Source organism: Cornus florida, unplaced genomic scaffold (assembly GCF_030987335.1).
Source record: "Cornus florida cultivar Cherokee Brave unplaced genomic scaffold, ASM3098733v1 CherokeeBrave_3.0.0_Hap2_Chr09, whole genome shotgun sequence".
Lineage (NCBI taxonomy): Eukaryota > Viridiplantae > Streptophyta > Magnoliopsida > Cornales > Cornaceae > Cornus > Cornus florida.
The window spans coordinates 2,987,034-3,009,894 of record NW_026775579.1 but is presented as its reverse complement, the minus strand read 5'-3'; the positions used below and the strand labels follow the sequence as shown (position 1 = coordinate 3,009,894).

The following is a 22,861-nucleotide window of genomic DNA, read 5'->3' as shown; positions in this document are numbered from 1 at the left end:
GTTTTCATAATATTTCTTGAAGTCAAAAATCACATAGGATACAAATTACATGTCATTGGCCTCCGGCCTCATCTCATACATGTCAAATACATTGTAAAGAGTGTACTTATGTACACATTACATATATGGAATCAAATATACACGTTTTGACATATAAGGCTACAAGTGGCATTTCAAGCCAACCTTTACAATAACTAAAAACCTTCAAATCTACAATCATCCAAGCAATGATGGACATCACGAACCAAGTCTTCATACCTGAAACAGCCCCCCAGTAACTTCGGGGTGAGTAAACAAATTTACTTGTAGAGAATGAGCATGCACGACTCGATTTCTTTAGAGATTTTTACATTGACTTGAAACAATTCAAAAGGGTCGTGCCACCTAACGTCTATGTCAAAGGTTAGACTCAGGGAGTATCCTAAGCTACCTTAAAACATTTTTAGCATACATCACATCCTTCATGCAATTCCAAATGATATAAGAGCATGCTATACAAGCAACACGATAAAGGTTTCCAAAGTTATCAACTTGAAATCTAAGGTACGAGAACAACTAAATATAACCATTTAGCATAATTAGAACTTCTAATACAATGCATCAAGACATCGATTCTCAAAGTTATCAACTTGAAATCTAAAAGTGCGAGATCAACTAAATATAACAATTTAGCATAGATGTACTTAACAACATCAAAATTTACCATTATTCATTAAAATCATAAAAATCAGATGCACTTAACAACATCAAAATCGCCAATAACCAAAACCACAAGTCACAATTAACATGATTGTCAACTTGGAATTGAATGCGAAATCAAATAGTGGAAGACTTGGACATCTAAGCTCAGAATTCTACCGAGACCTCAACGGTTATTCTGGGCATTAACCCGTAAGAAAGACCACCCTAAGTGCGCACTATCTCAATTGGGGAGAACTCATACCTCCCGTACTAGAGCCAAACTCTAGCCATGTCACTTGTAGCAACAATGTCCCAAGACTCCAAAATAAACCAAATAAGTTCACAACTTATACATAACTTATACAATGCACGAAAACACCTTCCATGCACAAGTAGGTTGAAACCATACAATCCATGCCTTAAAGTTTCAATTCTAAAATGGCATACATAATGTCAATTACAAAATGCGCAATTCATTACATAAGGCAACAATATATTCCATAAAGAAAATATATTCTCATGAATATAAATATAACAACAATATTATCAATTGCTCAAAACACAACCAAGTGAATACACAACAAGTCCAAGTCTATGATTTGAATATAGAAACAACTTCTAAAACACAAATAGATCCATGGAGCCACTAGATAGAATTCAATTAAATAAAATAATTAAATTCTCTAAATTTCAAATCAAATTCAAATAACCTTTAATTAATAAATGTTAAACAAGATAGCATGCTCATTACATATATCAAATCAAAAGTGTAAAATGAGCAAGATAGCATCAAATAGAATTTAATTAATTTAAATCAATTAAATCTCTAGATTTCAAAAGTTGTTTAAATGATCTCAAACTAACATATATCAAGCACTAAGTCATGGTCATACCATATATCAAGTCAAAAATAGAATACAAGCAAAACTCAATTTACTAGAATTTAAATCAAATTAAATTCATTTAATCTCTATATGTGAAAACTAATTTAAATCATTCCAATTTAATATATAACAAAGATCATGTCATGGTCATGTCATATACCAAGTCTAAAATGAGTTACATACAAGGTATGATAAATCATTAATTTCTCAAATCAACAAAAGACATGCATCCAACTTATATATCACTACAAAAGCAAAAAAATACCCTTAGGTAATAAATTATAACACCCCCTACCTCACAAGAGGATTGTTCCTCTTGAATCCAAGGCAAGTCAGTACAAAATGGCAAACTCTTCAAGGGTTATGAAGAGGAGGATGAGGGGAACAAAAAGTATTCCCAAGGTTAAGCTTGGAAATCAATGGAAAGCTCTCAAAAATCAAAGTCAAAGCTTAAGGCTTTAAGCTTCATCCATGGACGCTAGGGTTTTTGGTGAGGAAGATAATGAAACAATGTGAAAAAGTGTGAGTGGAGGATTTCTATTTCCTCCACTCACTATGTGATCCTACACCATGGTCAACACACACATCTATGGTCAATTGCACAAAAAACCTTCCTTTAAAACCATAATCCCAAAGTGGCCCAAAAATAATTGCAAGACTTAATTGTGAACCTACATTTGTTACAAATCCAAGGTTCCTTCCTAGGCTTAATCTCAAGCTTACACTTGTCAACCATCTAAGCCAACAAGTGCACCAATCCTAGGCCAACAAGTGGGTGAATCTCTACCCTCCAAATGTCAAGAGATCATGTTTCCAAGTCACTCCACCCCAAAGCCAACAAGTGGCACCATGAGAATGTGACACTTGTCACATTTTTCAAAAATTACAAAAAAATCCTTTTTGAAAATATCTTTCAAATTAAATTACAAAATGGTCCCTAAGACGAAAAATAATTACTTTATTTAATTACACTAAAACCCCACAAGTTAAGAATAATTACAAAAAAGTATGCATCCATACCCTTTACAAGAAAAGTAAACACTTAGCATGTTTTTCTAAAAAAATAAAAATACACATTGCATAGAATTTAAATATCATGGATGCATGCAAAATCGAAATCAAATCCGAACACAAAAAGTGAGGTTGTGCAAAGAAAAATGATAAACGAGAAAAAGACAAAAAGTGAATAGTCGCAAAAGTGAAAATGTTAAAATGACTCGGTCCTCAAAAGAAGTCATCAATCCAAAGGAAAGAGTATCGGAAACCATTCCCGAGCACTCAAGATGACACCAAGTGATGAAAAACCGAACACAGAAAAGAAATGATAACGGAAAAGAAAAAATATATATATCCGTAAAAATCTGAGAAAAGGAAAGGAAGAAAAAGACCGGGTCATTATAGGAAGCCCCATGAAAATCACAACTTGACTTCAAACCCGAACTCACAAAATGGTCAGAAATGGGTTCTAATAAGGGGAAAATATAGAGCACGTCGAGGCTTACGATAAACGTTAAAGCCGAAGACTTTTCACCAAGGAAAAGTGGTTCAAAGGAGGAGAGAGAAGATGGTAGCCATGGCTGCCATGGAATCCAGCCAAGAGAGGGAGGAAGATGATGAAATCTGATTTTTTGACTTTAAGTCCCCTATTTATAGAAAAACCCTAAAAGTGCCTCGAAAGGGCCCCGCCGGGTCCGGAAAAGTGAAATTTGAGCAGACGCGCTCAAACGGTGAAACTTTGTGAATGAAAATGAACCTAAATGAGAAAATATGAATAACGGAAGAAACGGCGTCGAAAACCGAGTCCTGAACAGAAAGATATACCCCGAACAAGTTCGGCGGTAATCGGAGCCAGAAATTCTGAAACTAGAGAAAAACGACCAGAAGGAAATTCTAAGAGTACACGACTCGACGAAATGTGAAAATGAATCCCGTACGAGGGTCCAGACTCAAAACGAGGTAATTTGCAATAACTTTCGTTAATTACACAATGGCCCCTCCGAAAAGTGAAAACTGCACTAATGACCCAGAATGAAAATATCTTCCAAAAATATTTTCTTAAAAACCCCTGAAATAAAATATCTTTGAAGATATTTATGAAAAACACCCCAAGAAAAGAAAAAGATTATAAAGAACTATGCATCTATGCCCCTATGGATAACGGAAGCGACCAGAGTATTTTTCTACAAAAGTAAAGATACGTATTTCATGGAAACCACTTAGACTGAAGATACATGAAGTCAAAAACTAACTCCGAGCATGAAAATTGAGGTTGTGCAAAAAAATGACAAATGGGGAAAAGACGAAATAGAGAAAAGGACGAAAAGTGAATAGTATCGAAAAAATAAAAATGTGAAAATGACTCGGTCCTTAAAGGAAGTTGTCAATCCAAATAAAAGAGTCTCGGAAACCATTTCCAAGCACTCAAGATGACACCCAATGACGAGAAACAGAACTCAGAAAAGAAAATTAAATGGAAAAAAAAAATTCCGTAAAATTTGAGAACAATGAAAGAGAGGAAAATGACCGGGTCATTACATTTTGCATTAGATGCCGCGTACATAGATGATGTTTTATACCAGTCATAACCTAAAACATAAAATCATGTTTGAGTCAAGACATTTAAAATAAACCCTAAACCCCAAATTTTAATATTCCAAAATAGTGTACTATTTTTAAACTTTAACTTTGTTCTAACAACATGTATGGGCCATTAAATGCATTTAAATTTAATCAAATGTAACAACCAATTTATAGCTATAGTAGGAAAACACATATAAAAGATATATTTTATTTTTATTTTATCATATTATTGGTTGTTTTCAATTTCTCCAACTACTGGAAAATACATTTGAGTATAGAGGGTTATTAAAATAATTAATCAACTATACCACATACTTCATGTACTTCCCCATACAATCACATAAATGCTTCAACCATAATCACAGTAAATGATATGTTAGAATAATAAACATTTTTTCATATACTGACTGAGGGTTACCGTTCCATTCTTCACTTCGTTGTATCAATTAGGCATTATAGGTATTTTGATTATGGAGATCTTAATTCAATTTACCTGCATCAAAGCCTTCGCCATTGCTGCATCTTAATCAGTCAGAATTGTCTTTGGTGTTTTTTCAGACATCGCTTTCAAAAAAGTATCAAATAACCACACAAAAGAATCTGCCGTCTCATTATATATAAGGGCTTCCCCGAATACAGCCGTCTCCTGGTGTTGATTAACACCCAAAAACAATGCAAATGGACGGTTGCCATGTACAAGTTTGTACGTAGTGTCGAAAGTTACAACATTTCCAAAATGGCCATAATCAGTTATCATTTTAGGATCTGCCCAGAATATATTGGTTATCATTTGTTTAGCATCCAACTGTAAGGCATAGAAAAATGAAGGATCATCACAAGCATGATTGACAAAATAATTGGTGAGCTATGTTGCCTCACCATATTAAAGCTCATTTTATGGGTCTTTATATAATTTTGTTAGTCCAGCTCAATGTATACGACTGATTCTTTACAACCAGCTTGCCTTGCCATTAACTCATATGAATTACGAGCTGCAATTCCTAAATCTGAAGCTAACTCCACATCAATACCCTGGACGCTAGAAATACATCTCCACGACGGCATCATGTAGGTGCATTGATCAATTATCAAGGGATGGTTGTGACTATCTATAAAGTTATCAACTACGTACTTTCCCTTTGCTTCATTATATTTAATATGCATCGATGCACCGCAACCAGTTCTTGTTTCAACTCGCGAAGTCTTTGTATGTTTATCCTTTTTATCTTTCTTCCTAGCACCCTCCTTGCAACAAGTAAACAACCTCATTAAAAGTTTCCCAGTTTTACGACTATTATTTAAATACTACTTCCGAATGCTAAATCCAACTCTTCCCCCATATGCATTATAAAAATTGTATGCCTATTGTTCCGTATCAAACTCCATCTTAAACCTTAGTTTCCATTGATTCACTTGGGACTTTATAACTAGAGCATTTTTTATGTCTTCAATATTTATCATTTCATCTTCCATCGAAAGGAGTAAAATTTTGAACCTACAACATAATTCAAGTAACATAATGTGTCACCCATGAAATTCAAACCAAATCCAATCCTCTTTTCAACTTGTTGCAGGTATATAATGGAAAATAGAAAAGATAACGGAAGAACTTAAATTTAAAATATAGGAACACCAATGACCACTTAAGAGTTGCACATCCCAACTTAGTTTTGTCATATATCAGCAATGAACTGCATAAAATATCTCTTCCAAAAATATAACATTTATATCTATACAATATAGAAAAGGGAAGAACTTATTTGAATTGAATAATCCCTCCCATAAGTATATGAAAAGCACGTCCTAATAGGTTAATGTGAATAATCCTCATGTCTAAGACAACAACATCCCAACTATGTTCTAACATGCCTCACCAATGAAATATATGCTAAATCACTTTTGTTTTTTTTTTTTGTTTTTTTTTTTTAACTTCATTTTAACATATGAATTGATACACGTATCTCTAAAAAAAAAAAAAAAATCTAACATTTATAATTATACAACGCAAAAAAGGGGAAGAACTGATTTGAATTGAATAATTCCAAAAAGTGTATGAAGTGGACGTCCCAACATGTCAGTCTGGATAATCCCCATCTTTAAGACTACCACATACCAACTCAGTTCTAACATACCTAAGCAATGAAATATAAATAAAATCCTCCCTCCCCTTTTTTTTTACTTCATTTCAACATATGAATTGATACACGTATCTCTTCAAAAAAAAAAATCTAACATGTATAATTATACAATGCAAAAAAGGAAAAATTAATTTGAATTGAATAACCCAAAAAGGGCATGAAGTGGATGTCACAACATATTAGTGTGAATAATCCCCATCTCTAAGATTACCACATCCCAACTCTATCGTAACATGCCTGAGTAATGAAATACATACAAAATCACTTCTTCTTTTTTTCTTTTTTTCTTTTTTGTTAATTCATATCAACATATGAATTGATACACATATCTTTTCAAAAAAATTCTAACATTTTTCATTATACAATGCAGAAAAAGGAATAATTGATTTGAATTGAATATTCCCAAAATGTGTTTGAAATGGACGTCCCAACATGTCAATGTGAATAATCCCAATCTCTAAGACTACATAATCCCAACTCTACTCTAACATGCCTGAGCAATAAAATTTATATTTCAACATACAAAATGATACACGTATCTCTTTAAAAAAATCTTACATTTGTAACTATACATAGCAAAAAACGAAGAACTAAATTGAATTGAATAATCTAAAAAAGTATATTGAGTGTACATCCCAACGTGTTAATGTAATTAATCCTTATTTCCAAGACTACCACATCCCAACTCTGTTCTAACATGCCTACCCAATGATATATATACAAAATCTCATATTTTACTTTATTTCACTGTATGAATTCATACAAGTATTTTGAATCAATACTCGCAAATATTATAGCCAACTTTTATTAGGGCAAAATAACAGGTAGAACATTTAATAGACTCCAAAAATTAAAACTAAAAAATATACCCAATATCAGTCAGTTGTGAGAATGTGTTGCTTGAAAATCTTTACAAAATTCCTCAACTTTGCCTTCACCTCCAAAGAAGAGAATCAACCAGTCCAAAAGTTTTATAATGACCCGGTCGTTTTTCTTCCTTTCCATTTTCTCAGATTTTTACGGATAAAATTTTTCCGTTGTCTTTTCTTTTCTGTGTTTGGTTTCTCGTCACTTTGTGTCATCTTGAGTACTCGGAAATGGTTTCTGAGACTCATTCCTTTGGATTGACGACTTCCTTTGAGGACTGAGTCATTTTCACATTTTTTACTTTTGTGTCACTATTCACTTTTCGTCTTTTTCTCGGCTATCACCTTGTTGGCATAACCTCACTTTTCGTATTCAGATTTGATTCTGGTTTTTGCATGCATCCATAATATTTAAATTCCATGCCATGTGTATTTTTACTTTTGTAGAAAAGCATGCTAGTTGTGTACTTTCTTCCTTAGGGGTGTGGATGCACACTTCTTTGAAATTTTTCTTTCTTTTGGGGTCATTAGTGTAATTATGTAAAGTAATTATTTTTCGTCTTAGGGACCATTTTGTAATTTAATTTGGAAGATATTTTTAAAAATGACCTTTTTTGCAATTTTTGAAAAATGTGACAAGTGTCACATTCTCATTGGTCCACTTGTTGACATTTGGTACCTTGGATGATGACATATAGAGGGTGGAGATTCAACCACTTGTTAACCTAGGATAGGTGCACTTGTTGGCTTAGATGGTTGACAAGTGTAGGCTTAGGATTGAGCCTACAATGGATGCTTGGATGAGTGACAAGTGTAGGCTTAGGATTGAGCCTACAATGGATGCTTGGATGAGTGACAATTGTAGGCTCTAAATTAAGTCTTGCAATTATTTTTGGGCCACTTTGGGATTATGGTTTTAAAGAGGGGTTTTTGTGCAATTGACCATAGATGTGTGTGTTGACCATGGTGTAGGATCACATAGTGAGTGAGGATTTCTATTTCCTTCACTCACACATTTTCACATTATGTCATTTTATTCCTTACAAGAAAACCATAGCCTCCATGGATGAAGCTTGAAGCCTTAGGCCTTGACCTTGATTTTTGAGGGTCTTCCACTCACCTTAGACCATAAAGCTTGGAACACTTTTTGTTCCCCTCATCCTCCTCTTAATAACCCTTGAAGGGTTTGCTATTTTGTGTTGATTTGCCTTGGATTCAAGAGGAACAATCCTCTTGTGAGGTACGGGGTGTTATAATTTAGTTTTTCCAAGTGATTTTACTTGCTTTTGTATGAAATACAAGTTGTATGCATGTTTAATATCAATTTGAGAAATTAATGATTAATAATGGCTTGCTTGTAACTCATTTTAGACTTGGTATATAGCATGGCCATGACTTGATCTTTGTTATATAATTATTTGGAACCATTTAAATGAGTTTTCAAATCTAGAGATTAAATGGATTTAATTTGATTTAAATTCTAATTAATTGTGTTTTGCTTGTATTACATTTTAGACTTGAGATGTGGTATGACCATGACTTATTGCTTGCTATATATTAAATTGGGATCATTTGAACAACTTTTGAAAATTAGAGATTTAATTAATTTAAATTAATTAAATTCTACATGATGATGTCTTGCTCATTTTGCTCTTATGATCTAATATATGTAATGAGTATGATATGTTGTTTAACATATAATAATTTGAGGTTATTCGAAATTGATTTGAAATTTAGAGAATTTAATTATTTTTGTTTAATTAAATTCTATCTAATGGCTCCATAGATCTAGTTGTGTTTTAGAAATTGTTTCTATATTCAAATCATGAACTTGGACTTGTTGTATATTCACTTGATTATGTTTTGAACATAGGATAACATTGTTGTTATATTTATATTCATGAAAGTATGTTTTCTTTATGGATTATATTGTTGCCTTGTGTAATGAGTTGCACACCTTGTATTTGACATCTTTCATACCATACTAGTTGTGGACTTAGAGTATGTATTGTATGTGTTTCCAAATTTGGTTGTGTATGATAGATAGTTGATTATCTTGTATATACATGTTGATATATACGTTGTTGCACAACTTGTTGATTTTGGAAACTTTGGGATGTTGTTTGGCTACGGCTAGGATATGGTTCTAGTATGGGGGAATGTCCTCCAATAGTCTAGTGCGCACATAGGGCGATTACCCGTGGGCTACTAACCCAAAAGTAACTATGGTGTCAGTCTGATCAAGCATGATTTCCAAATATCCACCTTGTTTGATTTTGCATTTCATTTCAAGTTGATGACTATATGATGTTGTAACTTGTTGTTCCTTATTTGATTTCTTATTTTAAGTTGCAAGGTGTTAACTTTGAGAATTCGTGCTTTATGCGTTGTATTGGAAGTTCCAATGTTCGTTAAATTGCATCGGTATGGTGAATTGTGTTTTATTGTTCTAATATAGCCTAGGACGATTCCTTAGACTCATTTGGAACGTAGACGCTAAGTGGCATCAACTACTTTAGTTGATTTCGTATCTTCGATATCAAGTTAATGATTTTGAGAATTTATATCTTGTTGCTTCGCATAACATGTTTCTATGTTGTTTGGAATTGCATAAAAGATGTGATTTATGCTAGAAATGATCTAAGATAGTTTAGGATGCTCATTGAGTCTCACCTTTGACATAGACGTTAGGTGGCATAATCCTTTTGAATTGTTTCAAGTTAATGTAAAAATCTTTAAAGAAATTGAGTCTATGCATGCTCATTCTCTACGAGTAAACTTGTCTACTCAGCCCGAAGTTACTGGGGGATTTGTTCAGGTACGAAGACTTTGTTCGTGATGTTCATCATTACTTGGATGATTGTAGACTTGAAGGTTTTAATTTTTGTAAAGGTTGCCTTGAAATGCCACTTGCAGCCTTTTTTTTGTTAAAATGTGTATATTTGATTCCATTTATGTAATGTATACATAAGTACATCTTTTGTATTGTATTTGATATGTATGAGATGAGGCCAGAGGCCAATGACATGCATTTTGTATCCTATGTAACTTATGACTTTAAGAAACATTATGAAAATATTGAAAAATCACGAGTTCTTGTTTCACCATGGGTGCATTAGGTGTGGGAATTTCATTTTCATTCCTTCATAGGGTCTCATTAATCATGTATGAAGTGTGGCCAAGGGCCAAACGGTAATTTGAAGTCATTTGTTAATTTTGGTTTTCAAAATTTCCATTTCAAGTTCATTTTAGCCTTTTTGACCGTTGGGGGGTCAGATTTTGATTTGGCCATTTTCAGGAGCTGCGAACCATTCCCGCGCACTCAAAATCACTATTTACGTTTGAGTACATGATCGTTTTCATGAAAAACCCTTTCGTTTGTGTTTTGAGCCTCCTGCATTTTAGGGATTTCCTTTAGGAAATAAATTCCGTTCCCAACTCTATCACATGGAAAATGTGATTTTAGGGGGAGTTTCTTCACGACATTTTTCCGAAAAATGTCATCTTGGTCTCAAAAACCATGCTCCAATCTCATTTTTCTGCAATTTCACTATTTATGCTGTTTAAGTTCAATTCTGGTTGAGTTGAACCGGTTCAAGAATGTTGAACCGGTTCAAGAGTCAGTTTTTGGTCCAGCATGGGCGTACTGCCCATGTTGAACCAGTTCAAGAGTGTTGAACTAGTTCAAGTCTTCCAGTTTTGTGTTGCAGGTTCAGCTTTGGTCTTCCAACTTTGAACTGATGTAACTTCTTTGTTTTAACTCTGAATTGGTCCATTCTTGAGTCTAAATTGACCTTGTCGAAATAAGCTTTCCAATGGTACCAATTTTAGATTCAGATTCTTCTTCTAGCTCAAGATATCTTCATTTTAGTAAGAGAGTATCAGATTTAGTTCGAACCAGGATATGGTTCGAACCAAGATAGGGTTTTTTTAGGTTTTCACTTCCTTTGGCCTTGGGACTTCATGTGAAGTTACCAAAAGATGTTTTTGGATTTTTTAACCTCATTTGACTTATTGGAAGTTAAATTCCTTCCTCTTAGGGTAAAATGACCATTTTACCCTTGGTCCTTCTTTCGGTAGGGTTTTGATACCCTTATCTTCGTTTTGCTTCCGTTAAGTCTCAAAACTATTTGAAAGTCTATTCTTGTGTCCTAGGGATAACGTACATCTCTATGGACTTGTCTTTGTTTTGCTTACACACTTTTCCTTTGGGTTCCGTGACTTTATAGAAGGTTATCTTAGGGTCTTAAAGGTGTGTTGTGCCTTGGGAAACCGTTGTCCTGTTTCTTACTTCTGCATTCTGGATCCGCTTCGGGTCATCACAGGACACACTGGGTTGAAAAATTCAGGGTCGTCACAAGTTTAGCTTGTAGTTTGTGAAGAGAAAAAAATGGGTCATCTTTACAAAATTCCTTAACTTTGCCTTCAAATCCAAATAAGATAATCAATCAGTTCACAAGTTTAGCTTGTAGTTTGTGATGAGGGTCACAATATAATAACTCTGTGGAGAGAGAGAGAGTATAAAGTAAAACTGAACATTTGAGGTGAAGAAGATGAAAAAAATAAAAAATCGCGGGCTTTTGAAAATTGGAATACAACTCAATTATTGCCTTTTTAATTGTTGTTTGGTGGACCCATACGTATAATATAAGAGGCAATATCCAAATATAGTATATGCTTTTTAACTTCTATATTTTTACTTTATATTTTACTCATTTTACTACCTTACCAGTTGGGACATATCACTGTGGCGCTGGAGACGATTTTGATCCCAGTTATGAAGTTATACGGGTGCAAATTGTCTGTTGTCCTTAATCCTTCCGTCCCCTGCAGTGAGCTAATGAAAGGCCTTGGTTTGGCCACGTCTGGTTCAGTTTATAATATTTATGTGGGTCCACTAAAATGATACAAAACACATTATTCCGTTAACATCCTCCTTCCATTAACTTATATTATAAATTATTACATAAAAAGAAAAAACAAATACTCTAAGAAATAAAAGCTAACCCTATTGACAAAAGTTAGCCCTAAACCAAACCAACCAAACAAAACACAAACCCCAAAAAGTAAAGAAAACGAAAAAGAGGCGGCTAAAGAACCCTAAATTCTCTGTGTTTCGAATAAAGAAAGGAAGTCAAAATTCAACGGGATTGTTGGTTGCAATCTTCGCCAGCTATGGTTTTTTGTGCCATCAAATTCCGGAGTTGTGATTTTAGGTTCTTCTCTGGCCGCGGTTTGCTTCGCTTTTGGGTTTCAGTGGCAGCCATGTTTAGCTGAGTTGGGTGTGATTTGCAGGGCTGGTGTTGCCGAATTTCGTAGATTTTAGGTTTTTGGATTTGAGTTAATGTTGATTGCATTGGTAGACTTTTGACATGCATCAAAACACCTCTGTAGATACGATTTTAAATAATTTCACTTTATCTGCATAATAAAGTTTTGAAATTGTTGTAGGAGACATGCTTACTTTAAGGTTGTTCAAGTCCATTCTAATTACTTTACAACTATCTTATTCAATATGTTTGCCTTTTGGTTGTTAGTTTCTCTTACAATCTGTTTGCCTTTTAGTTGTTAGTCCCTTCTAAATAATTTCTTTTACACCAATTTTATCAGCTTACACATGAGTTATTACAAGTCTCTTTCTTTGGTTCTAAACATATTCCACCCGTTTAGCAAGTAAATTGTACTGAATTTCGGAATCTGGGTATGAACAACGGCAATAATATGTAAATTAAGTGAATATTATGCATCAAAACAATGACTAATTAAAGTATATATTATTATATTTTCCTTGGGTCCATAGGATCCTTTTCTTTGGCTTTGGCCTTCGTATATTCTCTGGGATTCATTCCCCTTTTGAACACTTTCTAATACATTTTAATTATCGAAGAAAGAAAAAATAAAAGATAAATTGCTTTAAGTTTAGGAACCTAGGTATGAACAGTGAAAAGTGTGAAAAATATGTAAATTAAGCGAAAACTATGCATAAAGAATAATGACTGATTGAAGTATACATGATCTGGGATATGTAGTTGTCATACATAATCATCTAGATGAATATTTTACTAGTTTAAAAAAAAATTAAAATTTGTTTTGAGTTTAGGGTGTTGTGGCCAAATGGGGTGTTTTGAGGTCTGAAAAATAGCAACAGCGCTGTTTAATTCCAATACTTCCATTATCGTTGGTTTCTTTTTCTGACATGGCAATAGCAGTCTTCTCATCGGTGGCAATATTAGTCTTCTCACCATCAATTAGAGAGAAAGAAAAGCATAAATAGTGCGAAGAAGGTTCAATTTTGCAACAAGATTTTCTCAAAAGAACGACAAAACCAGAACATGTGAGTCCCTTGTACCATTGTCTATGTTTAATTTCAGACTAGAGATGATATAACTAGTTTTTTCGGTTTCTAAAATTGTACAAGAATCCAAATTTTATTTCAATTTCCACATTTTCTCCATAACTAACCTCACCAATTCCAAATACTAATCGAAATATAAATAGCAATGCTGATTAAAAATTCATAAACCCCAACTTCAAAGACTCCTTTTTTCATGTCTTCTAAGCACTGTATAAGATAGTTTCATACAATATAGTCATTTTGTTCAGCTGTCCCATGCCGAATAATTAATGTCACACATAAATTTAACTCAATTCAACATAACCCTACATTTACTCTTTAAAATAGGTATTCACATAGTGCCAACTAACTAATATCACACATAAATTTAACTCAATTCAACATAACCCTACATTTACTCTTTAAAATAGGTATTCACATAGTGCCAACTAACTAATATCACACATAAATTTAACTCAATTTAACATATTATTTGAAATTAAATTTTGCCATTAACTCATTTTAACTTGACTCCCCACTGCACAACCTCTCCAAGCTTTGAGCATGGTCTTTGTGGAATCTGACATGACTCACTGAACACCAAAAATATCGGCCATCCATCCTTAGCCATAAGACAATAAAAAAGGAGATGGTTCATTGCACATACAACACCAATTAACCCATACAAACCATGGTTGGTTTTTTCGAATTCTAAAATTGTGCAAGAATCCAAATTTTCCTTCAATTTTCACATTTTCTCCATAACTAACCTTAACTTCAAAATATAATTGAAACCACACTAATTTCAAATACTAATTCAACTCCGAAAAGTCAAAACATGGTTATGATCTCTATATAGCAATAGCAGTACTGATAAAAATTCATAAACCCCAACTTCAAAGACTTCTTTTTTTTTATGTCTTGTAAGCACTGTATAAGATAGTTTCAAAATTATACTATATATGTTTATATGTTGCATTAGAGCATGCATTAGAAGTGGGATGAGATAATTGATTTCTTTGGATTCTATAAATTGTGCAAGAATCCGAATTTTCTCTTACTTTCTTCTAATTTCTCCTTAATCAAACATTGTGTTAACTGGATTCTGTTTGGATTGTCACTATAAAAAACAGTTATAGTGACAAAAAAACCAAAACTATAAATTAGGGCTGCATGGAACACTTTTTTGAAAACAGTTGTTTGAAAACTGAGTTACATGAGTTAAGGTTTTTTGGAGGAAGCTTTTCAAAGTTGGGAGTAAATGTGACCTTTGAGGACTACACTATTTTGGAAGCATAAAGAAATAGGCAGAACTGACATACATATTGTAAAGCTTGTGTATAGTCTTTGCACAGGCATGAAAAAATTGGATATTATTATTATTCCCTACAGTGGCCATGGTACTACCAGACCGCAGACTATGCTGTATCTATTGAGTATCATAATATATGTACATGTATATATTTAAGTTTTTGAATTAACTATTGAGCATCATAATATATGCTGCTTTATGCCAAATTTGGAGGGAGAGGTATATGAAGATTACATGAAGACGGGTGAAGAGAAGATGAAGCAATTGATAGGGAGATCAGTATGGAATGTCTTCTTTTTTTGGGTCTAACTCTACAAATTTTGATGTAATTTTCTTGAGTTGTTAGCGGCTGCTGTACTTTTTTTTTTTTGTAGGATAGGTAGGTTTTTGGTTTTGGTATTTTAATTGTGGAGGTTTCTTCCACTTTTCATTGCAATTTTATTGTATATAATTAATTATAAACTCATTCAGAGGAATTTTTTTTTCTTTACTATATTTGATATGATTCCATGGGCGCTTAGATGTAACAAAAAAGATGAAAGAATTTGATAATAAACCCAGCCAAAATTTGGTTTTGGTATTTTAATCAAGAAAAATGAGGTATTTTAGAATACCTCTTTACTGACCTTGCCACTCAATCATACTGAGACTCAAACCCACGCCAAAGTGTCAACATTTGCCAACACTTAAGGCAAGAGTCCATTGTTGTCCCAGCATTTGATTGGTAGAGTTTTTATACTTTAAGTAGCTTGGATTATATTAAAATTTGTGAAGAAACATAATGAAACTTGTGTAAAAGTGTCAAAATTTGGGTGAAATTTTGGAAAAGCATTTGCTATTATCCATTTAGAATTGTCAAGATTCTTTGATCCAGGTAAGGATAAATATGATTTAAGATGGAGATTTGTCATGTGAAAATTATTGGAATAAAATTATAAGATGTCCTTAAAGATGCATGAGAAGACAAAATATAATAAATGTGTGAATGCTATTAAAAATTGTGTTTCGGCTAATTCATATAGTTTTATATGTGATATTACTTATATAGCAGGATGTGAATACTTAGTTGAGAGAGTGAAGGTAGTATTTTTTGTGGTTTTTTATGCTTTCTTATATATATATATATATATATATATATATATATATATATATATATATATTATTTTTGTCTATTTTCACTTCAAATAACAACATAACATTATGGTGAATTCAGATAGTTTTATATGTGCTATTACTTAAATAGCAGGATGTGAATACTTAGTTGAAAGGGTGAAATTACTTAGTTAAGAGGGTGAAGGTTGTGAGTGAAGAAATTACAACATGACTAAATGATGAATGATATATAACAGGAACATCTTATATTCATTTATTAACTAAAAACCCAAAAAACACAGATTCACATCACTATTTTAAAAATTACAATACAGATTAGGAACTCGAAGAGAAAAAAGGCAAAAGAACATGTCATTCTGGCATAAGAATGAACTTCAACACTTTTTTCACTTCTTTTCCCAAGTCCAAGAGCAAAACCATGCGGGTTCAGGCTCAAAGTGGACAATATCATACCATGTGGTAGAGTGGGTCGTTACACACTCTGTCTTCTGGTCCCTAGAAAATTTTGTTGATCAACTTCGGTGTAGCCAATTGATTCCCTCACACCAGCCTGCCTGCTCATTAACTCAAATGCATTACCAAGCGGAACTCCAAATTGGCAAGCCAATTCCACATCAATTGCTTGGGCAACACTTATTCTTCATTGTGATGGCATCATATGTGTGCATTCTTGAATTATCATAGGATGATTGTGAAATTCTACAAAATTATATGCAACATATTTTCCCTTCTTGCGGTCATCTCTAATTTGCATTAGTGCACCACAACCGGTTCGAGTTTAAGCCCTGGGCTTTCTTGTATAGATATTACTCTTGTCCTTCACCCTAAAACCATGTTTGGAACACACAAACTTGCTTGTTGTAATATTTCCTATCTTACGGCTTTTATTTGCATAATTCTTACGAATACTGAATCCAACTTTACCCCCATAAGCATTGTAAAAGTTGTATGCTTCATCCTTAGTGTCAAACTGCATATTCAATTTTTGTGTGAATTCTATCTCAATGGGATTGACAACTTCTGGTGCTAAGTTTTAGGTAATATTGATTTCAACAACGATTGGAATGCTTGTTCTCACATCATTAGTACTTAAGTCGTCGTCCATTGTGATAACTTAAGTATGAATGCTACAAGAAGCAAATGGTCCATCAGAAGGTTAAAGTCAATTGCTATAACTTGTGACAACAAAAAAAAAAAACTAAACATTTACCGAAATAATGAAAAGGGGCAAAAAAATAAGAGTACCTAACAAAAAATAGAGTGTCCAAAAAAATATTTAACTACCATGGTTGAAGTTATTTGGGGTAACTTTAAAAATAAATTAACAAACTTTGGTATTATTTGCCATTTGCTCACTCACCACTTTCACCCTCAAAATAATGTATTCATATAGTGCCGAATAAAAAATGTCACACATAAATATAAGTCAATTGAACATATTATTATGTTGTTATTTCAAAACTGGCCTGAGGAAATTCATCAATTATTTCATATCTTGCCATTACTTAGTCAACATATTTAATACAATGAAAGCACAGTATGATAGCCTTCAAAGCAATGTGGAATGTGTGCAGGGAACATAGAGCATTTATATCTTAGCCATTGACTAGTAACTCCAATTTTTTGGCCTACCTTTATGTGTGACATTAGTTAGTAAGCACTATGTGAATATCATATTTTGACGGTGAAGGTGATGTTTTAGGTTACATTTATGTGTGACATTAGTTATTCAGCACTATGTGAATACCTTATTTTGATGGTGAAGGTGATCAGTGTGCCAATTTATTAAACTTCGCAATGATTTTTTTGCTCATAAATATTAAAATAATAAACTGTGAAATGTGTAATTGCCGAATACATTTAATACCAAAATTTTTGGATAAAACAATTGGTACCTAATGAAACCAAGTCAATTCAAAAAATCAATTATGAAAAATTTTAGATTCACTAGAATGTTTATTGAAGATTATAAAAGAAAACCCTACAATTATCCAAGATTTCAGATTCACTAGAATGCTTAACCAATGTCAATTTCAAGTAAAAAGTATCATAATTTACATTAACAGATGACAAATGAAATAATCATAAATTCTTACATTTATGTGTAACATTAATTATTCAGCACTATGTAAATACCTTATTTTGATGGTGAATGTGATCAGTGTGCCAATTTATTAAACTTCGCAATATTTTTTTTCTCACAAATATCAAATAATAACATGTGAAATGTGTAATTGTCGCATACATTTAATACCAAATTTTTTGGATAACACATTGGTACCTAATGAAGCCAACTCAGTTCAAAAAATCAATTATGGAAGATTTTAAATTCACTACAATGCTTATTGAAGATTATAAAAGAAAACCCTACAATTATCCAAAATTTCAGATTCACTAGAATACTAAACCAATGTCAATTTCAAGTAAAAAATATCATAATTTACGCTAACAGATGAGAAATAAAAGAATCATAAATTCTTACATTTATGTGTGAATACCTTGTTTTGATGATAAAGGTGATCTGTGTGCCAATTTATTAAACTTTGTAATATTTTTTTTTATTTAATAAATATCAAATAATAACCTGTGAAATATGTAATTGCTGCATACATTTAATACCAATTTTTTGGATAACACATAGGTACATAATGAAGCCAACTCAGTTCAAAAAATCAATTATGGAAGATTTAAGATTTACTAGAATGCTTATTGAAGATTATTGAAGAAAACCCTACAATTATCCAAGATTTTAGATTTACTAGAATGCTTAACCAATGTCAATTTTAAGTAAAAAATATCATAATTTATACTAACAGATAACAAATCAAAGAATCATAAATTCTTACATTTATGTGTGACATTAGTTGTTCAGCATTGTGTGAATACCTTATTTTGATGGTGAAGGTGATTAGTGTGCTAATTTATTAAACTTTGCAATGTTTTTTTCCTCATAAATATCAAATAATAACCTGTGAAATGTGAAATTGCCGCATACATTTAATACCAATTTTTTTGGATAACATATTGGCACCTAATGAAGCCAACTCAGTTCAAAAAAATAATTATGGAAGATTTTAGATTCACTAAAATGCTTATTGAAGATTATAGAAGAAAATCCTACAATTATCCAAGATGTCAAATTTACTAGAATGCTTAACCAATGTCAATTTCAATTAAAAAATATCATAATTTACACTAGCAGATGACAAATAAAAGAATTATAAATTCTTACATTTATGTGTGACATTAGTTATTCAGCACTATGTGAATACCTTATTTTGATGATGAAGGTGATCTGTGTGCCAATTTATTAAACTTCGCAATGTTTTATTTCTCATAAATATCAAATAATAACTTGTGAAATGTGTAATTGTCGCATACATTTAATACAAAATTTTTGGATAACACATTGATACCTAATGAAGCCAACTCAGTTCAAAAAATCAATTATGGAAGATTTTAGATTCACTACAATGCTTATTGAAGATTATAGAAGAAAACTCTACAATTATCCAAGATTTCAGATTCACTAGAATGCTTAACCAATGTCAATTTCAAGTAAAAAAATATCATAATTTACACTAACAGATGACAAATAAAAGAATCATAAATTCTTACATTTATGTATAACATTAGCTATTCAGCACTGCGTGAATAACTTATTTTAATGGTGAAGGTGATATGTGTGTCAATTTATTTAACTTCGCAATATATATATATTTTTTTCTAATAAATATCAAATAATAACTTGTGAAATGTGTAATTGCCGCATACATTTAATACCAAAATTTTTAGATAACACATTGGTACCTAATGAAGCCAACTCAGTTTAAAAAATCAATTATGAAATATTTTAGATTCATTACAATACTTATTAAAGATTATAGAAGAAAATCCTACAATTATCCAAGGTTTCAGATTCACTAGAATGCTTAACCAATGTCAATTTCAAGTAAAAAAATATCATAGTTACACTAACAGATGACAAATTAAAGAATCATAAATTATTACATTTATGTGTGACCTTAGTTATTCAGCACTGTGTGAAGAACTTATTTTGATGGTGAAGGTGATCTGTGTGCCAATTTATTAAACTTCGCAATATTTTTTTTCTAATAAATATTAAATAATAACTTGTGAAATGTGTAATTGTTATATACATTTAATACCAAAATCTTTGGATAACACATTGGCACCTAATGGAATCAACTTAGTTCAAAAAATTAATTAAGAAAGATTTTAGATTAACTACAATGCTTATTGAAGATTATAGAAGAAACCCCTACAATTATCCAAGATTTCAGATTTACTAGAATGCTTAACCAATGTCAATTTCAAGTAAAAAATATCATAATTTGCACTAACAGACGACAAATGAAAGAATCATAAATTATTACATTTATGTGTGACATTAGTTATTCAGCACTGTGTGAATACCTTATTTTGATGGTAAAGGTGATCTGTGTGCCAATTTATTAAAATTCGCAATGTTTTTTTTTTTTTTTTTTTTTCTCATAAATATCAAATAATAACTTGTGAAATGTATAAGATTATAAAAGATAAGCCTACAATTATTCAATATTTCAGATTCACTAGAATACTTAACCAATGTCAATTTCAAGTAGAAAATATCATAATTTACACTTAAACAAATGAAAAAATCATAAATTCAGTTCTAAATTTACAATGTTCAGTTTAAAACAAAAATTTCACTGTATTTTAAACAATACTATTAAATGTACAATATTAATAACATGTATTAAGACTTAGCAACCATTAACATTAGTTAGGTTAATTGTAGATACCAGCTCAAGTCCATTGTAAATTTCTTTCCTGTAGATGAAGAGGAGAATCTTATTGAAGAAATCACCAATTTCTGGAAGGAAATCATTGTAATCTGGGTTTTGATTCAAAAAAAAGAAATAAAAAAGTAAAAATAGAGGAGGAGGGAGGAATTAGGTTTTGAATAAAAAAGGAATTCAAAAGTAAAATGTTTTTGATGGAAAAAAGGAGAGATGAATTAGGATTTGGATTAAATAAATTAAAAATAAATAATGGAACAAAATCAAAAGGGAATGAGAGAAATAAGAAAATAAAAAAAGAAGAAAGGAAAAGTGAAGAAGCAGGGGTGCCAAAATGATGTGTTTTTTTAACTTTTATTTTTTTTTTAAATTGTGTCAAGCCAAACATAACATTAAGCATTGCCCTGTAAGTGACCGCAGTGTGGGTTACGGACAGCAAAGGGTTTGCGCCCGTAGCGAAACCAAATTTCTTCTCGGGATCTAGACCCATGTGGATCCCACTTTGTTTAAAGATAATTTTCCTTTATAAGTCCACTTAGATGTCTCAGTTCTCGCTTGTCAGGCGCAATCACATTTTCGCTCCGTGTTCAACGCTCTACGAGACTACGACGATCAAAAACAGTGAACTACGCACCTGAAACTGCGAGAGGCAGTCGTCTACGGCATGAAGCTCATCTTCTCTCTTCTCTTTCTCTCTCTAAAATTTTCCTATTTTTTCAACCCTACGATTGCGAGAGGCGGCGAACAAAACTCTAATCATTCAGGTCTCGTTCTTCACTTCAATTTCTTCATATATATATACACACACACACACACTTACATTTGTTTGGTTGTTTGATAAGAACCAACGAAAAAAAGAGAAACTCAAAATTATTAGCTTCACTTCATATCTTGTTTTGTTGTTTTTATAGTCTCCATTTGTTTCGACGGAAATAAATTCCTAATCCAATATTCTGGGATTATTATTTTTTTCCTTAAGCCTCTTAATTGATATATTACCTTGAAGCTGAGAAAAAGCAATCATGAATCCTTTATATTTGCTACTGGTTATATAGATACTAGAATTATTCTTTTCTTCTTAGAAAATATTTTTTTGTTAACATTTTTAAAGATAGACTAACTTATCAAAAAAAAAAAAAAAAAGATAGACTAGGAAGTTAAGTCAAATTAACGCCTGATAAGTGGAGTTCAGCAGAATTTTATGTGTAGTATCATTTCATTGTTTTTGGAAATTTTATTTTTACAAACTGTAGGACCTTTGATTTGACTGCTTTGACAAATAATTTTGATATAGATTTGGGAGAACGATTAATGATCATTGTCCTACAGCGTTTGCTGATTATATTTGTGTTGATTGTGTATATTTAGTAGGTTTCTTAAAGAATAGTTTTGCAGGTTTGGGGAGGCACTTGTTTGAGGAAAACCGCTTTCAGAAACTGTATTGTTGAATCTTTCCCACTTTTGCTTTCAGTTTCTTAACATTTTTTAGTCTCAAATTTGTCATTAAGTTCTGTAAAATGTTATGAATTTCTGTTGTAGTGATAACTTAGCTCGTGGGTACATGAGTAATTCTGATCTTGAGAAGGCCATCAAGGCATTCGATCGGAGGTGTGCCAACGTATCCAGGATATACAGGTGACTCATGAGATATTAAGTTTTGCTTATGAGCCACTACAATAGAGTTTCAATGCATTTTTATATGATTATAAGGACGACTCATAGAATTGATATGGGGATCTGGTGCTGCTTTATTTTGAATCAATATTTCATATTATATATAATTTTGTTTAAACTTTAAAGCATGCTGTTTTAATTATTCTGACTTAATTTTTCTCTCTCTCAATGAGGGATTTTTGGAATCTTCAAATAGTATAGGAAAGAGCATCCAAGGAGTTCCTCTGGTAATCCTTTTGCTAAGCTAGTGCAGTACTTCATTATATAATCTTTTACTTCCCACTTCCCCCTTTGGACCTACAAATTACACATTGCTAAGTGGGTGTTGTATGCTTTCTTGATTATAGTGGGTGATGGAAATTTCTGACAAGCCAGGGGAGGAAGAGGCAGAACCTTCTTTCAAGGTAACTAATCCTCTATGCAAATGCTGCACCCTTTTTCGGAAGCTAATAAATTCTCTATTTTTTTTTTTTTTTT

At 32.2% G+C, this 22,861-nt stretch overlaps 1 protein-coding gene across 4 annotated transcripts in view; it reads left to right on the top strand.

Moving 5' to 3' along the window:
* Positions 1–21,126: 21,126 nt before the first annotated feature.
* The window catches only part of LOC132273456 (carboxypeptidase SOL1), a 115,004-nt gene continuing 113,269 nt past the window's right edge, over positions 21,127–22,861 (top strand). The window contains exons 1-5 of one of the 4 annotated variants that reach the window (XM_059774417.1): positions 21,127–21,474; positions 22,106–22,148; positions 22,250–22,345; positions 22,581–22,611; positions 22,732–22,788. In XM_059774417.1, the coding sequence (XP_059630400.1) occupies positions 21,375–21,474; positions 22,106–22,148; positions 22,250–22,345; positions 22,581–22,611; positions 22,732–22,788 (327 nt within the window). In that variant the 5' untranslated portion in view covers positions 21,127–21,374. Of the gene's footprint in view, positions 21,475–22,105; positions 22,149–22,249; positions 22,346–22,580; positions 22,612–22,731; positions 22,789–22,861 lie in introns of those variants that run through there. The other 3 variants (XM_059774416.1, XM_059774414.1, XM_059774418.1) reach the window with 3 other exon arrangements.